This window comes from Uloborus diversus, chromosome 3 (genome assembly GCF_026930045.1).
Source record: "Uloborus diversus isolate 005 chromosome 3, Udiv.v.3.1, whole genome shotgun sequence".
Taxonomy (NCBI): domain Eukaryota; kingdom Metazoa; phylum Arthropoda; class Arachnida; order Araneae; family Uloboridae; genus Uloborus; species Uloborus diversus.
Genome location: NC_072733.1, coordinates 191,699,944 through 191,723,674, shown reverse-complemented (window position 1 = coordinate 191,723,674; position 23,731 = coordinate 191,699,944). Strand labels below are relative to the sequence as shown.

General features: G+C 30.9%; 1 protein-coding gene across 2 annotated transcripts in view; it reads left to right on the top strand.

Moving 5' to 3' along the window:
* Window positions 1-23,731, top strand: part of LOC129218474 (LIM domain-binding protein 2-like) — a 57,342-nt gene that overhangs the window by 12,283 nt on the left and 21,328 nt on the right. Inside the window, exons 2-6 of one of the 2 annotated variants that reach the window (XM_054852754.1) lie at window positions 1,349-1,451; window positions 8,053-8,225; window positions 17,909-17,974; window positions 22,934-23,056; window positions 23,159-23,176. In XM_054852754.1, the coding sequence (XP_054708729.1) occupies window positions 1,349-1,451; window positions 8,053-8,225; window positions 17,909-17,974; window positions 22,934-23,056; window positions 23,159-23,176 (483 nt within the window). The remainder of the gene's footprint in view (window positions 1-1,348; window positions 1,452-8,052; window positions 8,226-17,908; window positions 17,975-22,933; window positions 23,057-23,158; window positions 23,177-23,731) is intronic. The other variant, XM_054852755.1, reaches the window with a different exon arrangement.

The window sequence follows — 23,731 nt, the reverse complement described above, 5'->3', positions numbered from 1 at the left end:
TTTTTCACATATCTTCATCTACTAAGCTCTTCATTTATGTGTTACATGCAATAGATAACAGTGCAAATGAGTGGTCGCCACTTTCCAATAGGCTACCAAAAAATTTAAATGGTGACCAAATGTTTTGCTGCCGATCTCCACAACAGTAATCAAAAATCTTCCTATAAATTGGCTACAAGAAGTTATAGCATCAACTATGCTGAGATAAAATGTATAATGTGTCAAAAAGAGAACATTCTGTGAATTATCCGATTTTAGCTATTTTCTTTCACATTGCAGTTCCCAATAAATCAAGTGTTCTTCCCTCATAATAATATTAATTTTGCCAAAAATTTTCGTCATTTGAATAAGTTCCCTTTTCTTTCTTTATTTTATCTGATATTATTGCCTACTCACGTCAGGATTTTCATTTTCTTTTCCCAACATGGAGATTCAATTCAAGTTTTCACATTTCTACAAGTCTCCAACAATCAAAGCTTGTCGAAGCTTGTAGGATATTTCATTCATCTTTAGAAGTACACTTTGTAATTTTTACAATTCATTTCCACCAGAAATAGTGGAGTTAGAAGCTGCTGTCCACATAGGCGGCCGCCATCAGAGCTTGTTGCTGGTGGGGATTACCGAAGTCTCAATTTTTATCTGCAATCATTATAATTTTTCTTTCTCATTAACAACATATTTCCTAAGAATGTGAACCTAATTGGGAGCAAAAAAGTTGAAAATTGCATGTTTTTGAGGCGTTTGATAACTTTCCTAATTTTCTACCATTTTTTTTTCACATTTCTTGCATTGAAAAAAATAATTTTTTTAATAATGTTATCCCAGAGTTAAATTCATAGATAATAATTGAATCAAGAATGTTCACACAAATTTTCAGAACGATTAGGGAATAACTCATTGAGCTAGAACGCCCCCTGTTTGAAAAAAAGTTTTTCCGAGAAAAACTCGTTTGAAAACAACTGCCGTGAAAGTTTTCAAATCTGGACAGTCACTTAAGTGCTGATAGCATCAGAACTAATCAGAAATTTTCACTAAAATTTTGACTACATATTCTTGATTAGTGTTACTAAAAAAATGATTTTTTTGACCCATCTAAACTGGTTTCCCATTTGTACTAAAATTGGCAGAAAATTCAGTAAATTGAAAAAATTGACATTAATAAAAAAAAAAATCATACTTTTTCAGTTTTAAGTCCAATTATAGTATTAGTAGAACATGGATGTAAATGGAGTATTAATGAACATACAATTTTATGTTTATGAGTTATAATAATCTTTTTTTCAGCTTTTGTGCAATTAATTTGTAGATATTATATTTATATATGTGGTGTATATTCAATGATTTCTAGGAAAGTGATAGTCTTTGGTGGGATGCATTTGCTACAGAATTTTTTGAAGATGACGCCACTTTAACCTTGACCTTTTGTTTAGAAGATGGACCAAAAAGATATAGTAAGTTTTTAAGTTTGTTCAAATTTGGTACTAATGATTTAAATCATTTAATTACAAATGAAATTTGAAAAAAAAAAGCTTTAGCAAATAGCAAAATGTAGAAAGTTACTCAATACATTTCCATTTCTTTTTAAATGCCTCCAAGTGTTTCAATCTTATAGTATTAGCATTGGGCTAGACTTTCCCTTCCGTCTCCTCCTGCACTTTCAAACTGCGTGGTCGTAACTCTCAATAACACAGCGCAGCGTTTTGAGAACTCTTGTGCAATGAAACCCAATACAATCAATCAACCTGTCGAAAACTGGGTATGCTCATGGAATATTGCAAAACTCTGGATTTTATTTTTTTTTTTGTTCCACTCCAGACCAGCACTGCATTTTATTATCATTACCATCTGCTATTGAAAATATTCTTTTTCAGATAGAGATTGATTGATTGGGTCAGACGGCACTAGCTCGCTTATCACTCGTAGAGCCTCCCTGTGTATTTATTAGGACACAAAAAATTAGGTGGACATAATTGTCTTTTGTGTTGCAGGAAGCATAGATCTGGTGTCCAAGATTTCCTTTGTGAATGTAATATAAATATTTATGATCAGAAACCTACAGTTTTTTTTTTATGTACAGTAAGCTAGCAAATGTTCACAAGTGTCTTGGGGAGAAAAATAACTGCACTCAAAGGAAAAACAACTTAAATGATCCGAAATAAAACAACATGGAGAAAGGAAGAACAATGTGAAGATGAAGAAGACAAGCCCAACAGACAGGCTGGAAGGACTCACAAAAATGGCTTAAAAGCATGCTAAGAGACTAGCATTAAGAGGGGCATGGAATGGTCAGAAGTGAAAGTTTTTTTTCTTTTGATAGTTCTCTCTTTTTTTACTTCCTTTTACAAAAAAGAAAGTATTGTATTCGCAAAAAAAAATTTCGCTCAAAAATCGGCCTTAATTTCCATTTTTCCCGCCTCCAGAATGAACGTTGAGTTTTTTTTTCGACTCGACCACACGTGGATATATGCCTCGGAACCTACAGACACTTGAAACATTCATTTTGACGACCCCCGAGTTAATTACAATGAATTTTCTTGTGACGTCTGTATGTATGTACGTATGAGCGCATGTGTGTATGTATCTCGCATAACTCAAAAACGGTATGTTCTAGAAAGTTAAAATTTGGTACGAAGACTTCTAGTTAGGCCTAGTTGTGCACCTTTCCTTTTGGTTGCATTTGGATGTTCCTAAGGGAGTCTTTTGCCCCTTTTTGGGGGGAAATCATTGTTAATTTCGATTTAAACTCAAGTGGTGTTATAATTTGTCAGACACTTGGCAATGTATCGCTAGTCTTTTGGTCGCCAAGTTTTGTCGCCAACTTGGCAATTTTTTTTTTTTTTAATTTTAAATTTGGTTTCAATTTGGCCACTGTTGGGGATATTTAGAGAGTAAACAATTGAATCACATTAAAATTACCTATAATGGGGAAATGACATTAAATTGGAGTAAAAGGAAGTCATGTGATGCACACATCAGCTCGTTTTTTGTTAAAATGCAATAAATAACGTGAATGCATAGAGGGGAGAGTTCAGACAAATGGAGCTTTTTTATTTAGTTTGTATTATAGGATTATATACAGGGGTGATTGTGTTCCGGTATTTTACCGGATTTCCGGTATTTTCATCTTAAATTCCGGTATCTTCATCTTCGAAAATACCGGAACTTCTATATTTTTAGAAAACCCCACTTTAGTAAAATTTAGGGCGATGTTTAATGAAACAAAAAAATCCAAATTGAAGACATTTGATATAAATATAAAGCGTAAGCTACGGTCATGTTTTGTAAACTGGGGGAAGGTAGGATGAGAAAAGTGATAAGAGCTTCGACTCCTGCCTTTGTTCTTTATGGCAGTTGGAGGAATTGATCGTATGCAAATATTTTCTTTATTTTATATTCTGGTTTATGATCTTTATCTGCGTGCGTTCTGTTGTTATTGAACTAGTTCTAATTATACTTTATCGTTATTAATATGCCCCTCGTAAATATAAATTAGTTTGTTTAATTAAATTTTACTAGTTAACTCTTACTTTTCATTTTGTCACTTTTTTTGTTTGATAAATTTATTCATTTGAACTTTGCATGTTCTCATTTAAAAAAATAAGATATCTGGATAAATCTGAAGATATTGGCTCCTTCGATGCAGGAAAGAAGAACAAGTTTAATTGGGAATGGTTAAACAGAGTGGATTCCTACAATGAAAAGATGAAAATATAGTATAAAAAAATTCATTGGGCTGGATTTTGGTTTTGTGTTTCTTGTGTGTGCCCTTTACATATGTAATGATGGTGTGAAGGCATTATTGCAATGCAACATTCTTCTACAAATACTCATAAAAGAAACGGGAATCATTTAAAAAATACTGGTGTATTTGGCTTTAGTCTTTAGTAAATGAATGTAATTAATGGTTAAGGATTCAGATACAAAGGAGGAAAATAAAACATTCTTTGAAAAATTTTAAGAAATGAGAAAAATTAAAAGAATTTAATTCCCACCATGCACATAGACGTATTAAGTCCAATTAAAACTTCGAGTTTTAGCCTCAACAAATAATTATGCATCTAAATTATTTATATACATAATATGATGTGTACATACACGTAATGTGTATATATATGCCCATCAAAACACTTTTTCTTCTTGGGGGAAAAAAAAGTTCAGGTATTTTTTCATGGAGTCACAATCACCCCTGATTATATAGTAAAGAACTACTACTCATCAATTCATGATAAGAGGTAAATTATTCTAGAATGAAGTGAGATAATTAGTTATAATTTTATTTCTTAAGCAATCACGAAATTTTCATCATTATTTTTTGTCTTGGAACATTTTTTATAGGAAATAAGTGTTTAATTTTTGAGAATGCTAATGAAAATGCAGTCAAGAGAACTAGATAAAACTTGCAGCAGAAACAAAAGAACTGTGAACCGAATGACTGATTTTTTTCAGAAAAGTGTTTGCTTTTGTTTTACATTTAGCACAGAAGCGTGAGGTGTAAATTAGGGAATAAATAAACTTACACCGGTGTCATGTTTAATGTTAATGGTGTTATTGTAATTGATACGCCTTTTCTATTTTTTGCTTTTTTGTACTCTGGTTAATTAATTTTCAATGTATGTTCAGTATGTATTTCGATAGTTTGAACCACATTTTATGTGCAGTACAATTATTTTAAAACAAAGACGTAATTTTAAAAATCTTATGTGTCCCACATTTTAAACCATTTTTGGTTATTTGCAATTCTGATTATCTGCGTTATTCCGCGTTTTAGGTTTTTTTTGCAAATTGCTGCATCTATTCCAAAGTACTAAGACTTTAAAGTTTTTTTCTACTGAACTTTTGATGTGCCTATTACATTCATTATGTTGAAAATTATTCCTAATTTTTACAAAATGAACTGTAGAGAAAATTTGCTTATGCATCATGCCACTCCTAAGCAAATACCCTCCCTGTTTTGCAGTAGTTACCACCCTAAGCCAGGGCTAAGGCAGAAGTACATAAAATACACCAGCCTGGATCTGCCTTAGCTCTAGCCTAGGGCGGTAAGTTACTACAAAATTCCTAGCTTTGTTTTCAATCTTAGAGTTGAACCACACTAGTGCTGCAGTCACTTGTCTGGTGCGCTAATTCTTCATTAGCTACCAGTTTGTTTGGCTCTCTTGGCTCCTTTAAGAGGTTTTCCGCCTCCAGCTCAGTTAGTTGCAATACCGGGCTGATGAGTGCTAAAAAGCTTCAAACTGCAGTCCTTGGATGGAGTAACTGAAGTGGCTGGTGTATTTTATGCAAATACCCTTGTGTTTAGAAAATTTCTTGAAGTTTCTGAGGGGGGGGGGGATTTAATGATTGTTTTTGACAGACATTTATAGTTATGTTTAAAATTTAAGATGAAAAAGAGGCGTTTCTAATTTTGATTTTTCACTTTAAAATGTTGCTTTTAAAAACAGCAATTACTGTTGAAAATAAAGTAATTTTTCATGTAGTTTTAGTTTATACATAAAGAAATACGTTGTTTCTGAGTTCATGTGTAAAGGGTTTTTTTTTTGTTCATTTAACAATATTTTTTTTTATTTTTTAAAATTAAATAGCTTTTTTGAAATTAATTTGTCCCCTCTGTTAAAATTCTTTAAATAAGTTGACTTTATTTAAAATATCAAAGAGTTTTAAACAAAATTTGGTATAGACAGAAAATGTATTAGTGTAATCATATTTTGTAATATTTTTACTAATTAAATAAAATATAGCCGTAATAGAGGGGACATTGATGTTTAACAGAAGGGACAAAAGCTGGATTGTCCTCTCTGTTACAGTTTCACAAAAGTTTTTTTATTAAAATCTCACTGACTCTATTCATAAAGGATTCTGGGAATGTAAGCGTTATGGGTAGTAATATTTTGTTTAAGCCAGTTTCCTCAGTGTTTGATCACATTAGGCTTGGTATGCTCTTTACAAACTCCTGCTTTTTTAGAAAAGAAAATAAGGGCTCTAAAACTTTTGAATTTTACTATTATCTCCTTAGAAGCTCTTTATTTTTTCATTATGTAAATAAGTGACCTTAAAGTTTTTCTTGTACCTTAAAGCTTAGATAATCCCGAGGACAGTGGAACAAATGAATCTATTTTGTTTGAGGAAATTTGAGCAGAAAAACTGATTCTCATTCTAACAGCTTATCATCCCCTTTTCACCACCAGAATTTTGATGTTGCTTTGATTCCATGTGGGCGGGCCCGTCTACCTCAATCTGATCACAAAAGCCTTAAATTTGACTCCTACTAAATTTCTTGATTAAAAAAAAAATTAGGGAACTGTTTCATGTATTTTTAAGGAAGTTTTGGAGGATAATCTCATCACTTTACACTAATGCGTTTTGGTATTTTACTATGCGAGTAAATGATGTTTGAGTCCTCTTACCCATGAATTGATTACTGCATTAATCATAATTCTTATATTGTTAAATTTGTCTTTGATTTGAACCATGAAATTGGCAGCAAGTTCGGTAGTTTGTAAAACGTGTCAATTTTTTAAAAAACAGCACTTCTTAGCTTTTTTTTTTTTTTTTTGATTCCCCATTGTTTTTCATTTCATCCAACTGCAGACTGAATGCAGATATGAACTACTTTTGCTTTGTAAAGCAATTTGAAGTGAATTAAACATGTATTTTTTCTAGAATTTTCTTGTCTTACTTGCATTTTTCAGTCTTTGAAATTTTGATCTATTTTGAAATTTAAAGTAATTTTAATAATTTTTTAAAAAATACCCTTAATATTTGGATTGAATTTCCTCCAGTTCTATCTCATATGAGAAATAACTATTTATAAACATGCTAAAATCAAACATGTGCTTCGCCAAAAATTGCTTGCCTCCCCCCAAAGTTGATGGCATACCCCTCAAATGCTACCAAGCATCCCCCTCCCACAAAATGAGAACAAAGATCCACACGAAATATCCCCCCCCCCCCCCCATTTTCAATGGTTTAACCTGCACCATGAGCTTGCCACTGGTGATCACATCTGAAAATGATGCAGCATGTGTTCAGTTCAGATGTCATACATCATACAACCCTGTTACCTACTCCAACTTTAAACAACAGAAGTCCTTTTTGACTTTGATATTTGTTGTAATACAGTACAAATTTGTAAGCTGTCCCCTTTGTTACACCTTATTTTTCACATTTATATAAAATGAGGTTTTTATTGAAACACTTCTATGTATGACGTTTTTACTTTGAAATATTTTGATTTAGAAAAAAAAAAAATAATAATAATAATAATACCCAGTTTTTTTTTTCTAAAGAGCTCCAATTAGCAGACTTAAACATAAATTATTGTGCTTGTCAAATAGTGTTAACATTTTTTGTCCCCTCTGTTACATACACATTTCATTAAACTATGGAGGTTAAATGGGAATAATTTCAATTTTTGGTCAATTAATTAAGCATTGTTCTTAAAAATGACAGATTTTCTGTATGTTTTTTGTCTTACAAAGTTTTATGTTGGTGTTTTTTTTTTTTTTTTTTTGAAGTAAAATCTGTGTCTGATGTCCCCTCTGTTAGGTTTAAAATTCACCAAATCCGATTTCGTTATTTTTTTATATTTACTGTGTAGGAGGGGTTTAGCAAGGAGTGTTTTGGTTTAATCTTCACCTCCCCTCCAAACCTTTGATTTAAAGTCATACTCTTGATAAAAGTATATTTTCATGGCATCCAGCTGGAAATATAAAATGAAAAAGTTACCTATATTATCACTGGGAAAACAATTTCAATCTGAAATGTTTAAAGCTGTTTACTAGAAGTTTGCGTTTCAAACAAATCAAAATACTAGGGTGGAAGTTGAAAATTTCATTTTAGAAAGCCAAAGCTGATAATCTAGTGTCTTCAATCAGCATTCTCAAGATCAGTTTGAATCTAGATTGTGTGTGTGCTTTTTTTTTTTTTTTTTTTGTTAATATGATGAAATTGAATACATTTTATGTTTATCCAGATCTTGTATTCACAATATCTTTTAAAAAGTTATATTGTTTAAAACTTTCATTCCTTAAGTTTGATTTTTTAAATTTTTAGCAATTGGACGAACACTAATTCCTCGTTATTTCCGAAGCATATTTGAAGGAGGAGTGTCGGATTTATCTTTTAATTTGAAACATCCTAAAGAATCATTTCATAACACAACCATAACTTTAGATTGTGATCAATGTACAATGATAACATATCATGGAAAACCCATGTACAATAAAGTAAGTCCTTTTTTTTATGAAAGAGTTGATTGAGGCAGTGAGAAGCAAAGAGATCTAAGTGAACTTTGTAAAGTTTGAGTAAAAGATGTTTAAAGTTCAGATCTTAAGTAGACTTTCATTGATTTTTTCTTAATGTTGTATAGTAGCACCTACCAGAGCTATTTGTACCATTTCCGCTTGACCTATTACAGAGAAGGAATCCTCCTAACATTTGCACCAATCTCAAAACTTTTAGTTTTGGCACTTTCATCCCTTTGCTTCTCACTGCCTCAAATTTATTTAAAAATAAATTATTTTCTAAATTTATTTCAATATTGTTTATTTATCTGTTCAAGTATTGTAGTGTTGCAAAGTGTGTCCTAAAAAATTATTCTAATGGCAAAATTGCTTAGAACTTAGTTATATTGTGCTTTAAATTTTGTTTCTTAAACTATTCAATGTATTTTTAAAATGAGTAATGCAAGGGAATTTAGATTTACCACTCCCTTATGTTTGCAGTTAGAATTTATATGATTGACTTATGCGTTTGTTATCAGCATAAGGTGTCATCCTGAGATTTTTCCCAAGTAGGTAAATTAAGATTTGAAAGCTTCCATTGAATATTAAGTATTAGAGATGGGCAATGACGTTCTTTTTAATGATTCATTCATCAAAGGATTGTTCATTCTTTTGACCTGTTACGTAAGACTAGAATAGACGGTTACGCTGAACTGGAACTGGCTACCTGCAGGGTTGTCCTATTTTGTCCACCCCAGAAAAAATCACTCATTTCGTCCATTTTTTCCACTTAGTCAGTAAATTGAAAGTACTTATTTATCAATTTAAAGTTTGGAAATAATAAATAAATTTATAAATCTTTCCCATTCAAATAATATTTTAAGATAAAAATAGCAAACATAAATATGTATATAAACAATTGATTGTAAAATATTTTAGAGTGAAAATGAAAAAAGATCCGGCGAAGGTTATGCAAATGTGTATACAATACAAATGAAAATGAGTTATAATGCATGTAAGAGAGCATGTATAAAAACAAACACATCAGCATTAAACTTTAAGATGTTTGCCTGTGACACGCGAGGTTTATTGCTCATATTAAATGTATTTATAAAATAAGAGTAGAAATAAAGAGTTTTAAAAGGTTGTAGCCTCAAAATATTAGAAATCATATTTAAAAAAAACTAATTAGTATTTATGAAGAAAATGTTACCATGAAATGAAGTTTGTTCTTGTGATACAAATACAAATGTGATTATCAGCAACAGGCTCTAGGCCTAGCTGGGCTATTCCTAGTTAATTTATTAGTCCTTAATTAAAATTAATGGCCCTTTTAAAGCTATTAACCCCCTTGGTCATTATAGTCTCTTCAGGTAAGCTGCTCCTAGTGCTCACAACTGTAGTATAGTATTTTTTCCTTAACTTGTATGACATTATCATATCCATATAAACATTTACTGTACATTAGTTATGTAGTGTTAAGTTTTTATGTAATATATTTAGTTATGTAATGACATTAAAGTATTCGTTAAAGCACGCAGTGTACACAAATATTTTACTATAAAGTGACATTAAAAAAAAAAAAACCTCAAAAAAATATAACAGTTAAAATGTTTTTAGGGCAAATTATTGCATAATGCAGAATAAGAAAAAAACATATAGCAATGCATAACAGACATACTGTGAAGTTTTATACAATATTCAATTTGCATAGATTGAAAAATATTAAATAAGTGTCAAATGCTTCATCAATAAGCTGTTTATCCTTTGAATTTTAGCTTTCATTAGCTATTACCAAATTTGTGTTACCAGCTTGTAGTCTAAGCCTGTTTCTGAGCCTGCTTTGTATCATATCAATATTTGAAAAAATAAGTTCAGTTACTTGCTGATGAGGCTATGTAATGAAAAAGTTGTTGACGTGCAAAATTGGAAATACTTTCTAAATCATTATCTCTTCAGTGATTCCCACCAATATGCTGGTGATAGATTGTTTATGATTGCCTCACACACTCACAGAAAAATATATGTTGGTTACTAGAAATGGAGATGCTTCAATAGAAAATGTAACAAGTATCAACAAGAGATTTTTTATCAATGTCATTCATCCAATTCCTTGTTATTTCTTCTTGGTCTCGAGTAAGTCCCTATATATTTCTGAGCTGGGGGTATTTCTGAGCTATAATGTGAGCTGAGGTGATGCAGTCATTAAATCTTTTCCGTAAAATCTTGCTATGAATTTTAAGTTTATCAGCTTTCAAAAGTGTTCAAAATTAATGAATTACATCTGCAATAATCTAGCAATTTCTTTGTGATCATATCTAATGAAATACTGATGGGTTTCAAAAGAGTAATTAGATATTTCACTTATTTATATTACCCAATATTTTTATTACCCAACATTATTAATTATAATTCTTAATGTTTGTATCCATTTCGTCTTCATGTTCATCAATAATTTTCAAGAAAATATCTTTGTTTTATATGTATGTCTCAAAGCATTTAATGTGACTTTTCCATTGGTTCAATTTCTGTAATTCTAATATGTAATCACACTCAATAGCTTGTTCACTTTGTTAAATTTTATTACTTTTAAGTAAGTTATAATCTAAAATTAGTTGCACCAATGTGTGATTAACAACTTTTTTGGATTTATTAGATTCTAAAGTATACAATGTTCTAATTTAATTAAATGATTAATTGACAAAAGCTAATGTATTATAATTATGTACTAATTTTACTACACCATAACAATAAATTTATGTATCAAGCATATGGAAAATCAGTTGATTTTTATTTGGTCCAATCTCTTCTCGCGTCCCAGACTTTTTACGAAAAAGTGGACAAAATAGCAACCCTGTCTACCTGCCCTCCAATATCCGTGAAATCGACCGTTACGGAGGAAGAGGTTTGATGGTCTGGGCAGGTATCATGTTGGATGGCTGCACACCACTTTATGTCTTTGAGAGAGGCTCTGTGACAGTTGCGAGGTATAAGGATGTGGTCTTGGAGCCCTATGCTCACCTCTTGAGGGGCACTATTAGCCCTGAGTAAATTTTAATGGATGTTAACACAAGGCCACATAGAGCTTTTCTGGTAGATGACTTTCCTGAAGGTGAGGATATTCACCGGATGGATTGGCCAAGTAGATCTCTAGACTATAAAGCATGAATATAGACTCCTATAGAGCATGTCTGGGACTCTGGGACCGTTGTTGAAAGAGTAAAAACAATTGCCCCAGGATCCCATAAACTGCTTCATTTAAAGTATGGAGTCACACTGCGAGGCCTGTATGTCCTTTTGAGGGGACCAAACCCCATATTAACCCATTTTTTTGTTCAATTTTGCAACTGCTGTTTCATACCCTCATACTCCTAACAAGTGTTATTTATGATCATGTGTGTGTATTTTAAATTTTGGATGGTTATTTATTTTGTATTCTTTCAATGTATGTATATACCAAATTTCCTTAAAATCGGTCCAGTAGTTTTGGTAATAATTGATCAAATCTGAAAATTCTCTTAATTTCTTTCACCAGTGCATGTTTTTTTTTACTGAATTATTTCCTTAATGGTTAATATGCTGTATTCATTCATTAAAACATTAGTTCTTTCTTAGAGAATAGCTCTTAATGAAAGGATGTCAAATTATTTCACCTTGTTTTAAATAAATATGTCTGTTGTTTAAGTAGGTATTGCATTACTTTATATTTTTACTATTTCATGTCCTTGCAGAAATTATTATACTACTTAAAACTTTATTTCAAAATTGCTTCAATGGAAACTTATTAGTTTTATCATAAATAGATTCGACATTCTTTAATATTTCTTAGAATTGTTATGCTGAGCGGTTACTGGAAGTAAAATATTTGTTTTAAATTTTCTATAATATTTCCATGCATAAAGTTAAATATTAATGTATTTTGTTAATAGTTTTTTTTTTCAACGAAGTTCACTTGATATGGAAAAAGAATGATTTTTTTTAATTTATAAAAATGAAAAAATGAATTAAGCTGTATGATATAATTTGAAATTTAATTTGTACTTGGTTATGTTGTGTTCATATGATTATATATGCTTTATTTTTCAAGTATTACACAGCCATAGTGATTAAACATTTATTGTTTTATTAAATACTAGGCACAAGCGGCTAATTGCGCAGTTCGCTTATTATGCCATTCACATTTTTACGCCAAGATTGCTGCATTCAGTGGCTGTTTAAAGAAAAGTGGCAGTTGTATTTAACAATCTAACATCTAATTCTATATAAATATTGTAATGAATAAAAAGTTTTCTGTATCAATTAATGTCCATCTACATAAACTTGTGTATTTGTACAGTCTTATGCATAACTATTTACATACATATTTACTAATTTACCTATTTATACCTATAAGGAGCATTCAAATGAAACCCAGTCAGTAGTGAAAAGTAACGGTAACAATTTTATTTACCCAAAAATAGTTGCCAAAACTGTTGGCACATTTATCCCTTTGGGACATTAGTTGGTCGATTCCATCTTTGGAGAAGCTAGTAGGCTGCTGTTGGATCCAGCCCTGAACCCAGTTCTATACTTCTTCATCCATTGGGAATTGATGTCTGCGAATAACTTGTTTCAGAGGTTGAAAAACATCTGACACATGAAAGTCACATGTTGAAAGGTCTGGACTGTACTGTGGGCATTCCAGCATTTCCCACCGAAACTGCTGCTATGTCGTCTTTACCACATTGGCTGTGTGTGTGCACCTTTGGACAACATGCCTGACCGTTTTGTCTTAATGCTCAGCTTAAGGTTCTGTAAAATGGCTAGATGACAATGGGCATTGATGGTGATTTCCCATTACAGGAACTCGACAAGCAGTGTCAAAAAAACTTGTTGTCAAAAACAAAGGACATACTTCGTAGAACCACACTGTCGCTGTGCAACATCAAATGTTGCACATTCGTCAGTAGAGATACTGACGAATCTCTACAAATAGATGATGCCTCCATACATGCAGTTACGTGACACACTATAACATATAATGTGAAGTTAGATGCACTGATCCAATAATTAAAACTTCGAATAGCTACAACCCTATAATTGGATTATTTTTGTTTGGGAGACCCTATACCATCGATTTTGTAATATTTTTACCTACATTTTTTATGTAACGTGGGAACTCGATGAGGGTGAATTACTCTTTTTTGACTCCTTTTAGCCCCTGAAAACCGACTAGGGTCTGGAAAAGGGTAGGTAACCTTACTTTAACAGCTTTTACTCTTCATTTATGGCAATTTTTGGAAACTCGATGAGGGTCACTTAGTCTTTTTGAGGCTGTTTTTAGCCCCTGTCAACCCTGATCAGTTGATTTACACTCAATTGGGAGGCCACCTTACTTAAGCATTTCGTTTAAAACTTATGCTCTTTATTTATGACTAGCAGTACTTGCACCGCAATGCCTGTGCTAAGAATTTAAAGGAAATCCATTCAATAAAAAAAATTCATTTCCCCCCCCCCCCCCCCCCTTCTGATGTGAAATGATCATTCTTCTGCAAATCAAATGCTAACACACCTCTTTAAAAAACCCATTAAAGTCTCTTTAGAATTTAACTATTTGCCAAAACACATAAAAAAGTTAAAGTAGCTTTAAAACTCAAAATAATCCTTCAACTGTATAATTCATCGTTTAATGCGTCAAGCAACCACGCTATCATAACCCTGCCTTTTAGAAAGTGAAGCGTTTTTTTCTGCAATTTAAAATGTTTCAGCAAATAAACAATACTATAATAAAAATGTAAAAAGATGATCACAGTTGAATAATATAACAAATATGAAGAAATAAGGAAAACAAAACCCAGTCAAGAAATCTTTCAAAATCAATTTGTGTACCCGAACATCTTTACTAATAATAAAGCTGAAAGTCGCTTCGTCTGGATATCTGGATCTCTGCAACGCGCATAGCATCTAGACCGTTTGGCTGATTTTCATGAAATTTGGCACAAAGTTAGTTTGTAGCATGGGGGTGTGCACTTTGGAGCGATTTTTCGAAAATTATAGTAACTACTGTGTGAGTTCATTTTCTTAAAATGACACTCGAGCAAGAAATGAAAAAAGCATTTTTTTCTCTTTTTCAACTATGTGGATAATGTATTTGCATGTGTTTAGGCAAGTTACATAAGCTAAAAAGAGAGTGTTTGTATATACAGTAGACTCCCGATAATCCGCGAGCGGTTTATCCGCGAATCAATCAACAATCACGGACATGTATTTTCGCAGTAAAAAACATACCAGTGGCTGTTTTTTTTTTTTTTTTTTGAAAAATTGTAAATTTACACTCAGTTGTTTTTGCTTGATTGATTTGATTTAATTTTATTTTTATTATTATTATTATTATTTTTGTGCGTTCTTCATCGTACATACACTTGTTTGTTATTGATGTTAAGTGCGGTTGTGCAAAGATACAAAACATTTGTACTGTACTCTATATATATTTCCACTGTTTGCAGAAAGTGTTATGCATCAATACAGTTAAGATTTTGAAATAGGAAAATTTTTACCTGATTTGTCCCCATTTCAGTCTTTTTGCGGTTATCCGCGATTTTTATTATCCGCGGCACTTGTGCCACCCAATTCCGCGGATAATCAGGAGTTTACTGTATTGAAAATTTGTCTGTAGATTTTCAGTAGTCTTTAAATTAACTACTTAAACTGTCAATCAAGTATAAACTACGCATTCATGTCAAAATATTTCTAAGTTATTAAATTAAAATAATTATTTTTATATTCTTTCAATATGTTTTTTCAGTATAATATGTATTATATAGAGCACAATATATGTTATTTAAGAAGGTGCAATGAAGTTTTCGCACTTTTTATTTGTGTTTTAGTGTGTGAATTAACTAGCAAAATTACTCAATTTCAAAGACCTGTATATTTTTTATAAACCGAATACACAAAACAATATATATATATATATATATATATATATATATATATATTATATATATATATATATATATATATATATAACGTGTGTAGTACTTGAATGGAATATTCAATTGGCCAAAAAATTTCACTTTTAATTTCGTCCCCTTTTGGTTTACAGGGGTCTAAAAATGTCATTATTGTCATTTTTAACGATTTTTGAGGAGCTGTAATCTACAAAGGGTAAACAATCGCACAGCAACAGTTACATATTCTTATTAGCATGGTTCCAGTGATTAGTTTTTGCCATATTTTGTTTTTTGTTTCCGCCCCCTACGCGAGCTATCTCCAATTGAAATGAGTAAAATTTTTACATTTTACCTTGAACTTTAACCTGTTGCCATTATTTTAATTTCAAAAAAAAATTACAGCCACGTAACTCAGCATGTAAGACTATCATTTTATGCACTTTAACATCAAAGCATAAAATTAAATGCCATAATAAATATAATTAAAATAGATTTTGGCCAAAAGGCAAAGGTCTAAAAGTCCCATTTTTTACTTCGAAAACCACTTTTGATGACCTATAAAAAATCAAAGGTCCAGTTTAGAGGAAAAATAAAAGTGGTTTTAAACATTTTCATATGCAGCTTTTAGGGATATGAGTTTCAAAAAAATTTTAAAATGGTCGAGCACACCCATCCGTCAAACCTGTATGGATTGACCCTAAATGGAGTGTCGTTCAGCATAGAACCAACTGTATCTTGGATAATTGGCAGCTGTTTTAATTTTACCAAAGATTAGCTTATTGTATTCTTTATTTTAATAATTATTTTAAAAAATACTTTTTTGGAGACATGCAAAGGTCAAAAATAAATATGTTCCGAGAGCAAATTTGTTTCTAACATTTGAGATTTCAATCCTTTTGTATGTTTTACTTATTTTAGTAGTTTGACAGTTGGAATTTATTTCAGCATGTGATACCTTAGATTAGCTTATTTTTTTATCCTTTTTTTTTAATGTATTTAATGTGAATTTGCAGTTCCTTGCTGTTTGAGCTTGATTTGTATTTTAAAGAATAGTATAATTGTTTGGTAATAATTTAAAAATAAATACAATCTTATTTTTCTGCAATTATTTTATGTATTTTTATTATATTTCATCTACATAATTACGGCACATTGTTTTAAGCATATGAGGGTTGTAATTCTCCCTTCCTCCCTCATTGTGGTAGATTGTTTAATTTTTATTACACGTTACTATCTGAAAAGGTTGGCAGTCCTGCATATGTATATTGGGTAGCTTTCCAGTACCAGAAAGCTAATGAGGAATAATTGAATCATTATTTAATTTGATCAGTTGTTTGAAAGAGGATATTTAATTTTCCTGTAATTATCAGCACTAATTCACCTGTTGATATATATATTCTTGACACTTTCTTCTTTTTTTTTTTTCTGTTCTTATGTGCACATTTAAGAGTTTTTGTTAAGTTTAGAAAGTTATATTTTAGAGCTAAATATATCTTGTTAAGTCTAGTTGTTTTTCTATAACATTTTTTTAAATTCATTATATTTATAATTTTTGCCACTTTTTCATTTTTCCTCACATTTTATGTCTATTCATTAACAGTTTTTCGATTTTCGATCAACATATTGAGCTTTCTAATACTAACACAAAACAAAAATGTTTGACTAAAGGTGGCCTGTACTTAAGAAATGGAAAGATATGGTATTTGCTTCATTGGATGCAAATTGTAAATTGTTTGAATTATAGGATATGTAAGCTGGACTGAAGTAATACAATTTTAAACAAGCACTATGATAAATGTTTCGTATCATAGAGATGGAGCTATTTTGAACTTTTTAATTCTTTGAAATGAGAGTCAGCAAAGGGAAATAAAATTATGGTACTACCAAAACATCCGACTAAATTTATAACGTAAGAAAAGCCATTAGAAAACAAAGAAATAAAATATGCAAATGTATTTATTTCAACTCTTTTAAAGTAATAAAGTATTGTAACATGTAACATGACACTGAATGAAAAACAATAGGAATCTTTAAATATATATTTTTTTTCGTCTGAATTAAAGAGAATTCTCTGAATTTGTTAATTTCTTCAATTGGTAAGCAAGTCTTGCTATCTAATGAATAGCAGCAATTAAAACTTTTTTACTATGTTTTACTTACAAATTTTATTGATTTTTGAAGCTATTTTTATAAGTAAAAGTTTTCATATTTATTTAAATAACGACATTTAAGCTCTAATTTCTGAATAACAAAATGTTTGATGTGACAGATTTGTTTATGTTTTTGCAGAAGGGGGGGGGGGGGGCGTAATGTGATTATAGAGAGATTCCACTAGATTTATTACTGACTAACAACTTTATTATTTTTCTTCTAAATTTACTTTTATTAGGTAACTTTACTGGTCATATTTTAATTTATACTATATTTTTTCTTTTTTTTTAATTTGCTGCACAACAGACTTCTTAGCTTGGAAAGTTCTTAGATGCTCTGCAACTTTATCTGCTTTTTTAATTATTGCTCCATTTTTCTTTGACTTATGAATTTAAATTTAAAGTGAATTGTGTAGAAGTTTTGTGAGTAATGTTTTATGCATGTTTATTGTAGTTAGACTTTTGTTTAACATTTTCAAACATTATCGCTTCTCTGCACTTATGATTTTCATTGTAATCACTTTAGTAATATAATTTAGAAATGATTTTGTTTTAGTACCTGCATGTTATTTATTTGCAACTTATAATTGAAATGCATTAACAGGGACTTGGTGGCCAGTATCCCAATGATCCTATGAAAGACCAAATTGTAAAGGATAATGCTGTTGTGGTATGTTTATTATTTTTTATTTTTGTTTGCAACAATTTTTGTTTTAGTAAGAATTGCCAATAATTATTATTTCTGGTTTTTTCCTTATTTTTTTTCTTACTGCATAGTTTCTAACTTAAATCACTAACACATTTCAACTATCACAAATGGTTCTTAATTACAGTGTCTGTTTGTATTTACATACTGATTTTTGAGGAAAAGTAAAATATGAGAATAGTAATAGTTATTCCATAACTATAATTTCTATTAAATATTTCACAAAATGGAGCAAAACATATTATTGAGAATTCTTACTTTAGAAGGTATATATAGAAGTTTTGCAGGGATGTACATAATTTAATTAACTGTGGTCAGATTTAAATCAGTACTACAAAGATAAGTATTAATACTAGAATAAATGAGCATAAGAGAAACCTCTGCTTGAAACATTCTCACAAGTCTGCATTGCTCAGCATTCTATTGATGCTTCACACCAGCCCCTTTTAAAAGAAATGCTAATTCTTTTCTACAAAGAGTTATTACTTTCTCCATCTCCATGGAGAAGCTGTAGAAATATTTAAGCATTAAGATACTTGACAGAAAGGAACAGATTTGAAAGGTTATCTAATTGAGGATTCAGGTACTTTAAAATGCACCAATCAGAAGTCCTCTGAAGACCAACAAGGATGTAACACAATCGAAGGCAATAGCAGCAGTTCTGACTGTTCCGAACCTATCAAATAAGCAATGATTCAGATCCATATCATAGATTTTTCTTTCATTGTGCTCTGAACCAACCTAGGACAAGTTAAGTAAAATGTTAGCCAAGAACACACTGAATAGTCCATTTATCTATATATTCTAGGTTTTCTCTGGTGTTATTTCTTCTAAGTTCCAATATTTAAAATTGTTTTTGGGTTCATAAATGAATAGAAATTTGCATGAACTACATTTGTGAAACTTACTTTCATCAATCTCATTTTATGAAATAATAGCAAAGTTTTGCAATCACTGGGGTATCCCGTTATAAATGATATCTCGTGAATATGCCATCAATGACATGAAGGCAAAGGGACTGTTCTATTCACATAATGAGAATATGAATGAGGCCTCAAGAAATTGGTTAAGGATATTTTCATACTTTGTATTTTAAATAAAAATTTAGTATCTTGAAAACTGGAAAACAAAAGGTGATTGGAATTTCAAAAATTGATACTTTTATATATTTTTTTCATTCAAAATATCACGCATCTAATTGTTGAAAATGAATAATATATTGAAAACATTGCTACTTTCTCTGTCATCTTTCATTTCATCCTTGCAAAGTTAAATTTTTCATGGAATTGATCAATAATATGGTCTACATTGTTTTCGTATAATTTTTTCTTCTCCAAAATTAATTTTGCATCTCTAAAAATGTGAAATATTTTTATGCTTTGGGAAAAAAATCCTAGCAATAGCTCTGCGTGAGTTAAAGTTACTTGTGGAAGTTAAGCAAGTGATGGTATTTTGATAATTATTATTGGATTATATATTGGTGACATCATTGTTAATATGCTCTAAGACTTGATATTTTAGTGCATAATAAGCCAAGTTAAGTGCACATGCACTGAGTAAATGTATTTAGGAGGTGCCAACTCCTGACATTTTTCTTTACAATGTAAGAATTTATTTGTGTAACTGTACAGAAAATTGCTCATTTTGTACGAATTTTACACGTTTTGTATATTTCATGTTGAAAAATAATATTATATTGTGATAAATAAATATAAACTAATGTATAAATGCTATAATATAGTATCCTTTTAATGTTATTTTTTGGTAGTTTTACAGATTCAAAGAAACTGAACCACTAACACATATCTGTTCCCGCCAACTTCATGCATTATTCATAAAAATGGCTTATTTTGACACTTTTTTTCCCAGTCAACTTTTTTGCCCAATTTTTATTGTTATGCAAAGCAGTCCTCCGTACATTCTGGTTTTACTGCAGTTTATCTGTGCCTTCACAAAAATTGCTAGCACCCTCAATACTTGCAGAGTTTTTAACTCTCTGATGGTTTTGAACGTCTTATCACGCCCTATTGAGCATGTTTCAAAAGCATTTTACACTTAATTTTCTGATGCTAAATGTTCGTTGTCAAACGGTCCAAGGCACAGGGCGATAGCTAGGCATTGATAGAAGTTAGGGTTCTTGATTTACATGGCAAGTTACTCAGAAACAAATTTCATAAGGAAGATTTTCACTCATCTTACTCATGACTCAGAACCATCAGAGGGTTAAATTGCCATTTTCACAAAAGACTAAATTTTCTAAGTGGATTACTCAAGGGGGTAAACCCCCCCCCCCCCAACCGTACATGGGTATTTTGCTGACGAGAATTTAAAACTGATTAGTTGAACTTTTTTATGCACCTAGAAAATAGACCTACTTAATTTTAGCACATTCTGTGTAATTGTGCAGCAATCTTTTTGATTCTGCTTTGTCGTCTCCCTGCCAATTTTCTAAATTGTAACAACTATTGCAGTTGATGGACACCTCAAATTAATTTTAAACAAATCTGATACTACAGTTTCAAAGGGGTGAAATTAAAACTTTAGGTATAACTTATGTACTTTTCCAAGTGTAAAGAACTTATTTAGGCAAAATATACAAAAACTTATTACTACGGTTCATGCACTATGCATTCAGTAACTTGGATTATGTAATTTATAAAACTAGTTAGCAGCTGATAACATAACTTATTTTTTAAAAGATACATCTAAACATATTGAACGAGATACTCTGTTTTCCCATCCAAATTAGGAAATTAATGTCCTAATTTGTTAGAGACATGTTACTATGGGTACAAAATTTTAAATACTGACTTCGCATAAATTAAGTTGACAATTATTGTTTTGTACAAATTATTTGATGTAAATGCTGAGAAACATTGATTATTGTTTTTAAAAAATATGCATCGGTTAACTGAGCTAAGCTCTTCTGCATATTTTATTGGTTAACAATCTGGGATCAAAATGACCCACTCCACATTTCTAGGTATATCAAAAGTTACACAGTTCTAGTGTTAATGCATCTAGTGTAACTGCATTACTTTTCTTGTAAGGTTTGTTCTATTTTGCTATTTTTTTGGAACTCTAATGGTTTTCTCAAAGTTTTACTTTTAAGTAACATTACTGCATTATTTGAAGTAAAATTCTGTATTATTATTATATTTTTAAAAAGTGCATCTACATCTGCTAGGGCTCTTTCAAGAGTTTACCTATTTTGCTTTTTAAGTCCACTCTTTCCCTGTTTATTTCTTGGGAAACATTATCATCAAAACACAAGGGAAAAGAATTCCTCTGAAGGGTAGTTCCTCAAATGTCCAAGAAACTTGTTGGTTACGCACCTATAAATGTCATAGTTAATTATTTTATATCCTTTCACACTTTTTAAGATCTGCTAATCATTTCTTGGGGCAAGACAAGCAGTTGCTGTTGAAATCAACTCTTAACATAGTACATTACAACAAGCTAGTAATCAGCATACATGACAAATTCCAGATATTTCTTGTTTGGAAGTCCAAGAAGTACATTTCTTTTCCCATCCATCAAGCATGAGGTAATCCCTGCCCTATACAGGGTGAGTCTGATCTCTTGGGTGAAACTTTAAGCGGTGATAGAGAGGAAGATAAGATGCAAGAATCACAGAAACATATGGTCACAATGTTGACCCGCTACATGCACTCAAAGCCAGAAACTGATAAATGCAAAACAGGTCACAAATTTAAGACAATTTTATGCAACATTTTAGATTTTAAGAAAGGTTTAAAGTGGTTGTTGAATTTTGCAACCTGCAGCTGTAATACATGCGTCACCATGACATAGCACTCACTCTCTCAATAACGAGCCATTTTGGCAACCTTTCATCAATCCTTGCACCTTTATTAGGATGCTTCGATTAGAACTACTACAGCCCATAACTCATAACAATTGTTCTAAACCTTGCTTGAAAACTAAAATTTTGTTTGAAATTTTCTTTGTGGAATAAATTTGACCAGTTTTCATCCATCAGTTGGAGCTCTACAAATATTTAAAATTGTTTGAACATCAGTATTTCAGGCTCTGTTGATAACCCGATGGATTTTACTAAATTTGGCTCTATTATGTTCTCGAGAATTATCAAGTTAAGAGATCCAGAGAAATGCTTTGTTCTTTTCTTTTCCTCAGTGAGGATATGTATTCCTTTCCTAGCCCTGTGGTTACTGAAAATGTGTTAAAACATACTAGGTCATTAATTTACTAAGAAAAACAAATTATTTCTTAAAAATCTGAAGCAATCGCTTTTGTTTCTGATTGAAGTTTTGTTATTGAAAGTAATTGTTCAATATTTTGTCCTGATGTAAAGATTGGCAGTCAATAAGTAGTTTTCCTAATCTAACCTTCAATGTATTCAAAAGTTCGTCCAAGTCAACAGTCAAAGAAAACATCAGCTAAGAATTTATTTTTCTAATCTGACATAGTGTTTTCGCTGTTTTTCATTCTGAGAAACTGAATAGACGATTTGCTTACATTGTACTCAAATAGGTCAGACAATAGTTGTTAAAGGCTAATGCTCTGAGTTTGTGATCTTAAAAATGATCTAAATATTAAAGCGGAATAAGAGTTGACTTCGTAGATGAAGAAATGCAACCTCCCTGTATTTAGAAGTTTGTATTGACTTTGATTATTTTCATGTTAAATTGTTCAAATTCTGGAAGTAATGTTAGATTTTCAAAACTTTGAATCTTGGTAGTGACTGCTAAAATATATTTTTGAAGACTGAAAGTATTCTTATTGCAGAGCATATTACCAAATTAAAGAGTGTTCCATAAAATTACTTTTTAAGGACCATACTAACTTGTAGTCATGTGTATTTGTATTGGGAAATAAATTCACAATCCAAATGTTTGTTATATCTTGTGATGATTTAGTATTTAAATTAATAATTTGTTCTAGGTTTGTACAGAAGGCAGGTTGATTTTAGAATTTACTTTTGATGATCTTATGCGGATAAAGTCTTGGCATTTTGCAACACGTCAACATCGTGAATTAGTTTCACGTAGCTTGATTGCAATGCAGGTATGTCTTTAGCTATTCTCTAAACTGATAGCATTGAATAATTGTAATTCTTCTTTTGATGTCAAATGTACTTTTATAACACGTACGATTATACTTTTTTAGATGTCCCTTCATATGGAGGTAAGATCATGTTTCAAATATCTTACCACTGTTTTTTTATTTAAAGTATTTGATGGAGATTCATACGCTTTTAGCATTTTGATTTGAGAGTATGTAGAGCTCTTGACTCTTATTTTTGGAATGCAAGAAATAATTGGAATGCAGTCTTGTAGATAATGATATCCTGATAAAGTGATATATATATTTGTTTAGTTTGCTTTAAGAGCAGTTCAGATATTTTATGTCAGTGCCTTATTTTGTTTTTATGTAGTTTTGTTTACACTTGAGAATAATTAGCTTGACTATGATTGCTTGCAAATTTAGAAATATCAAACCACTGTTCCTAAACTTTTGCCTTTACCAAACTTTATTAAAATTCAATAGATAATTGATGTCGATTGCATGTTTTGTATTTCATTTCACAGAAATTTTATATCAGCTTTTACTTGACTGGGTATGGATAATTTAGCATATAATTTTCAACAAGACATTGCTTGTGTTTTTTTGCTTTAAAAATTGTTTTTGTTTGCAAGCTTAAAACTATTAAAAGCTCTAAAAAAATATCTTTTGCTGATA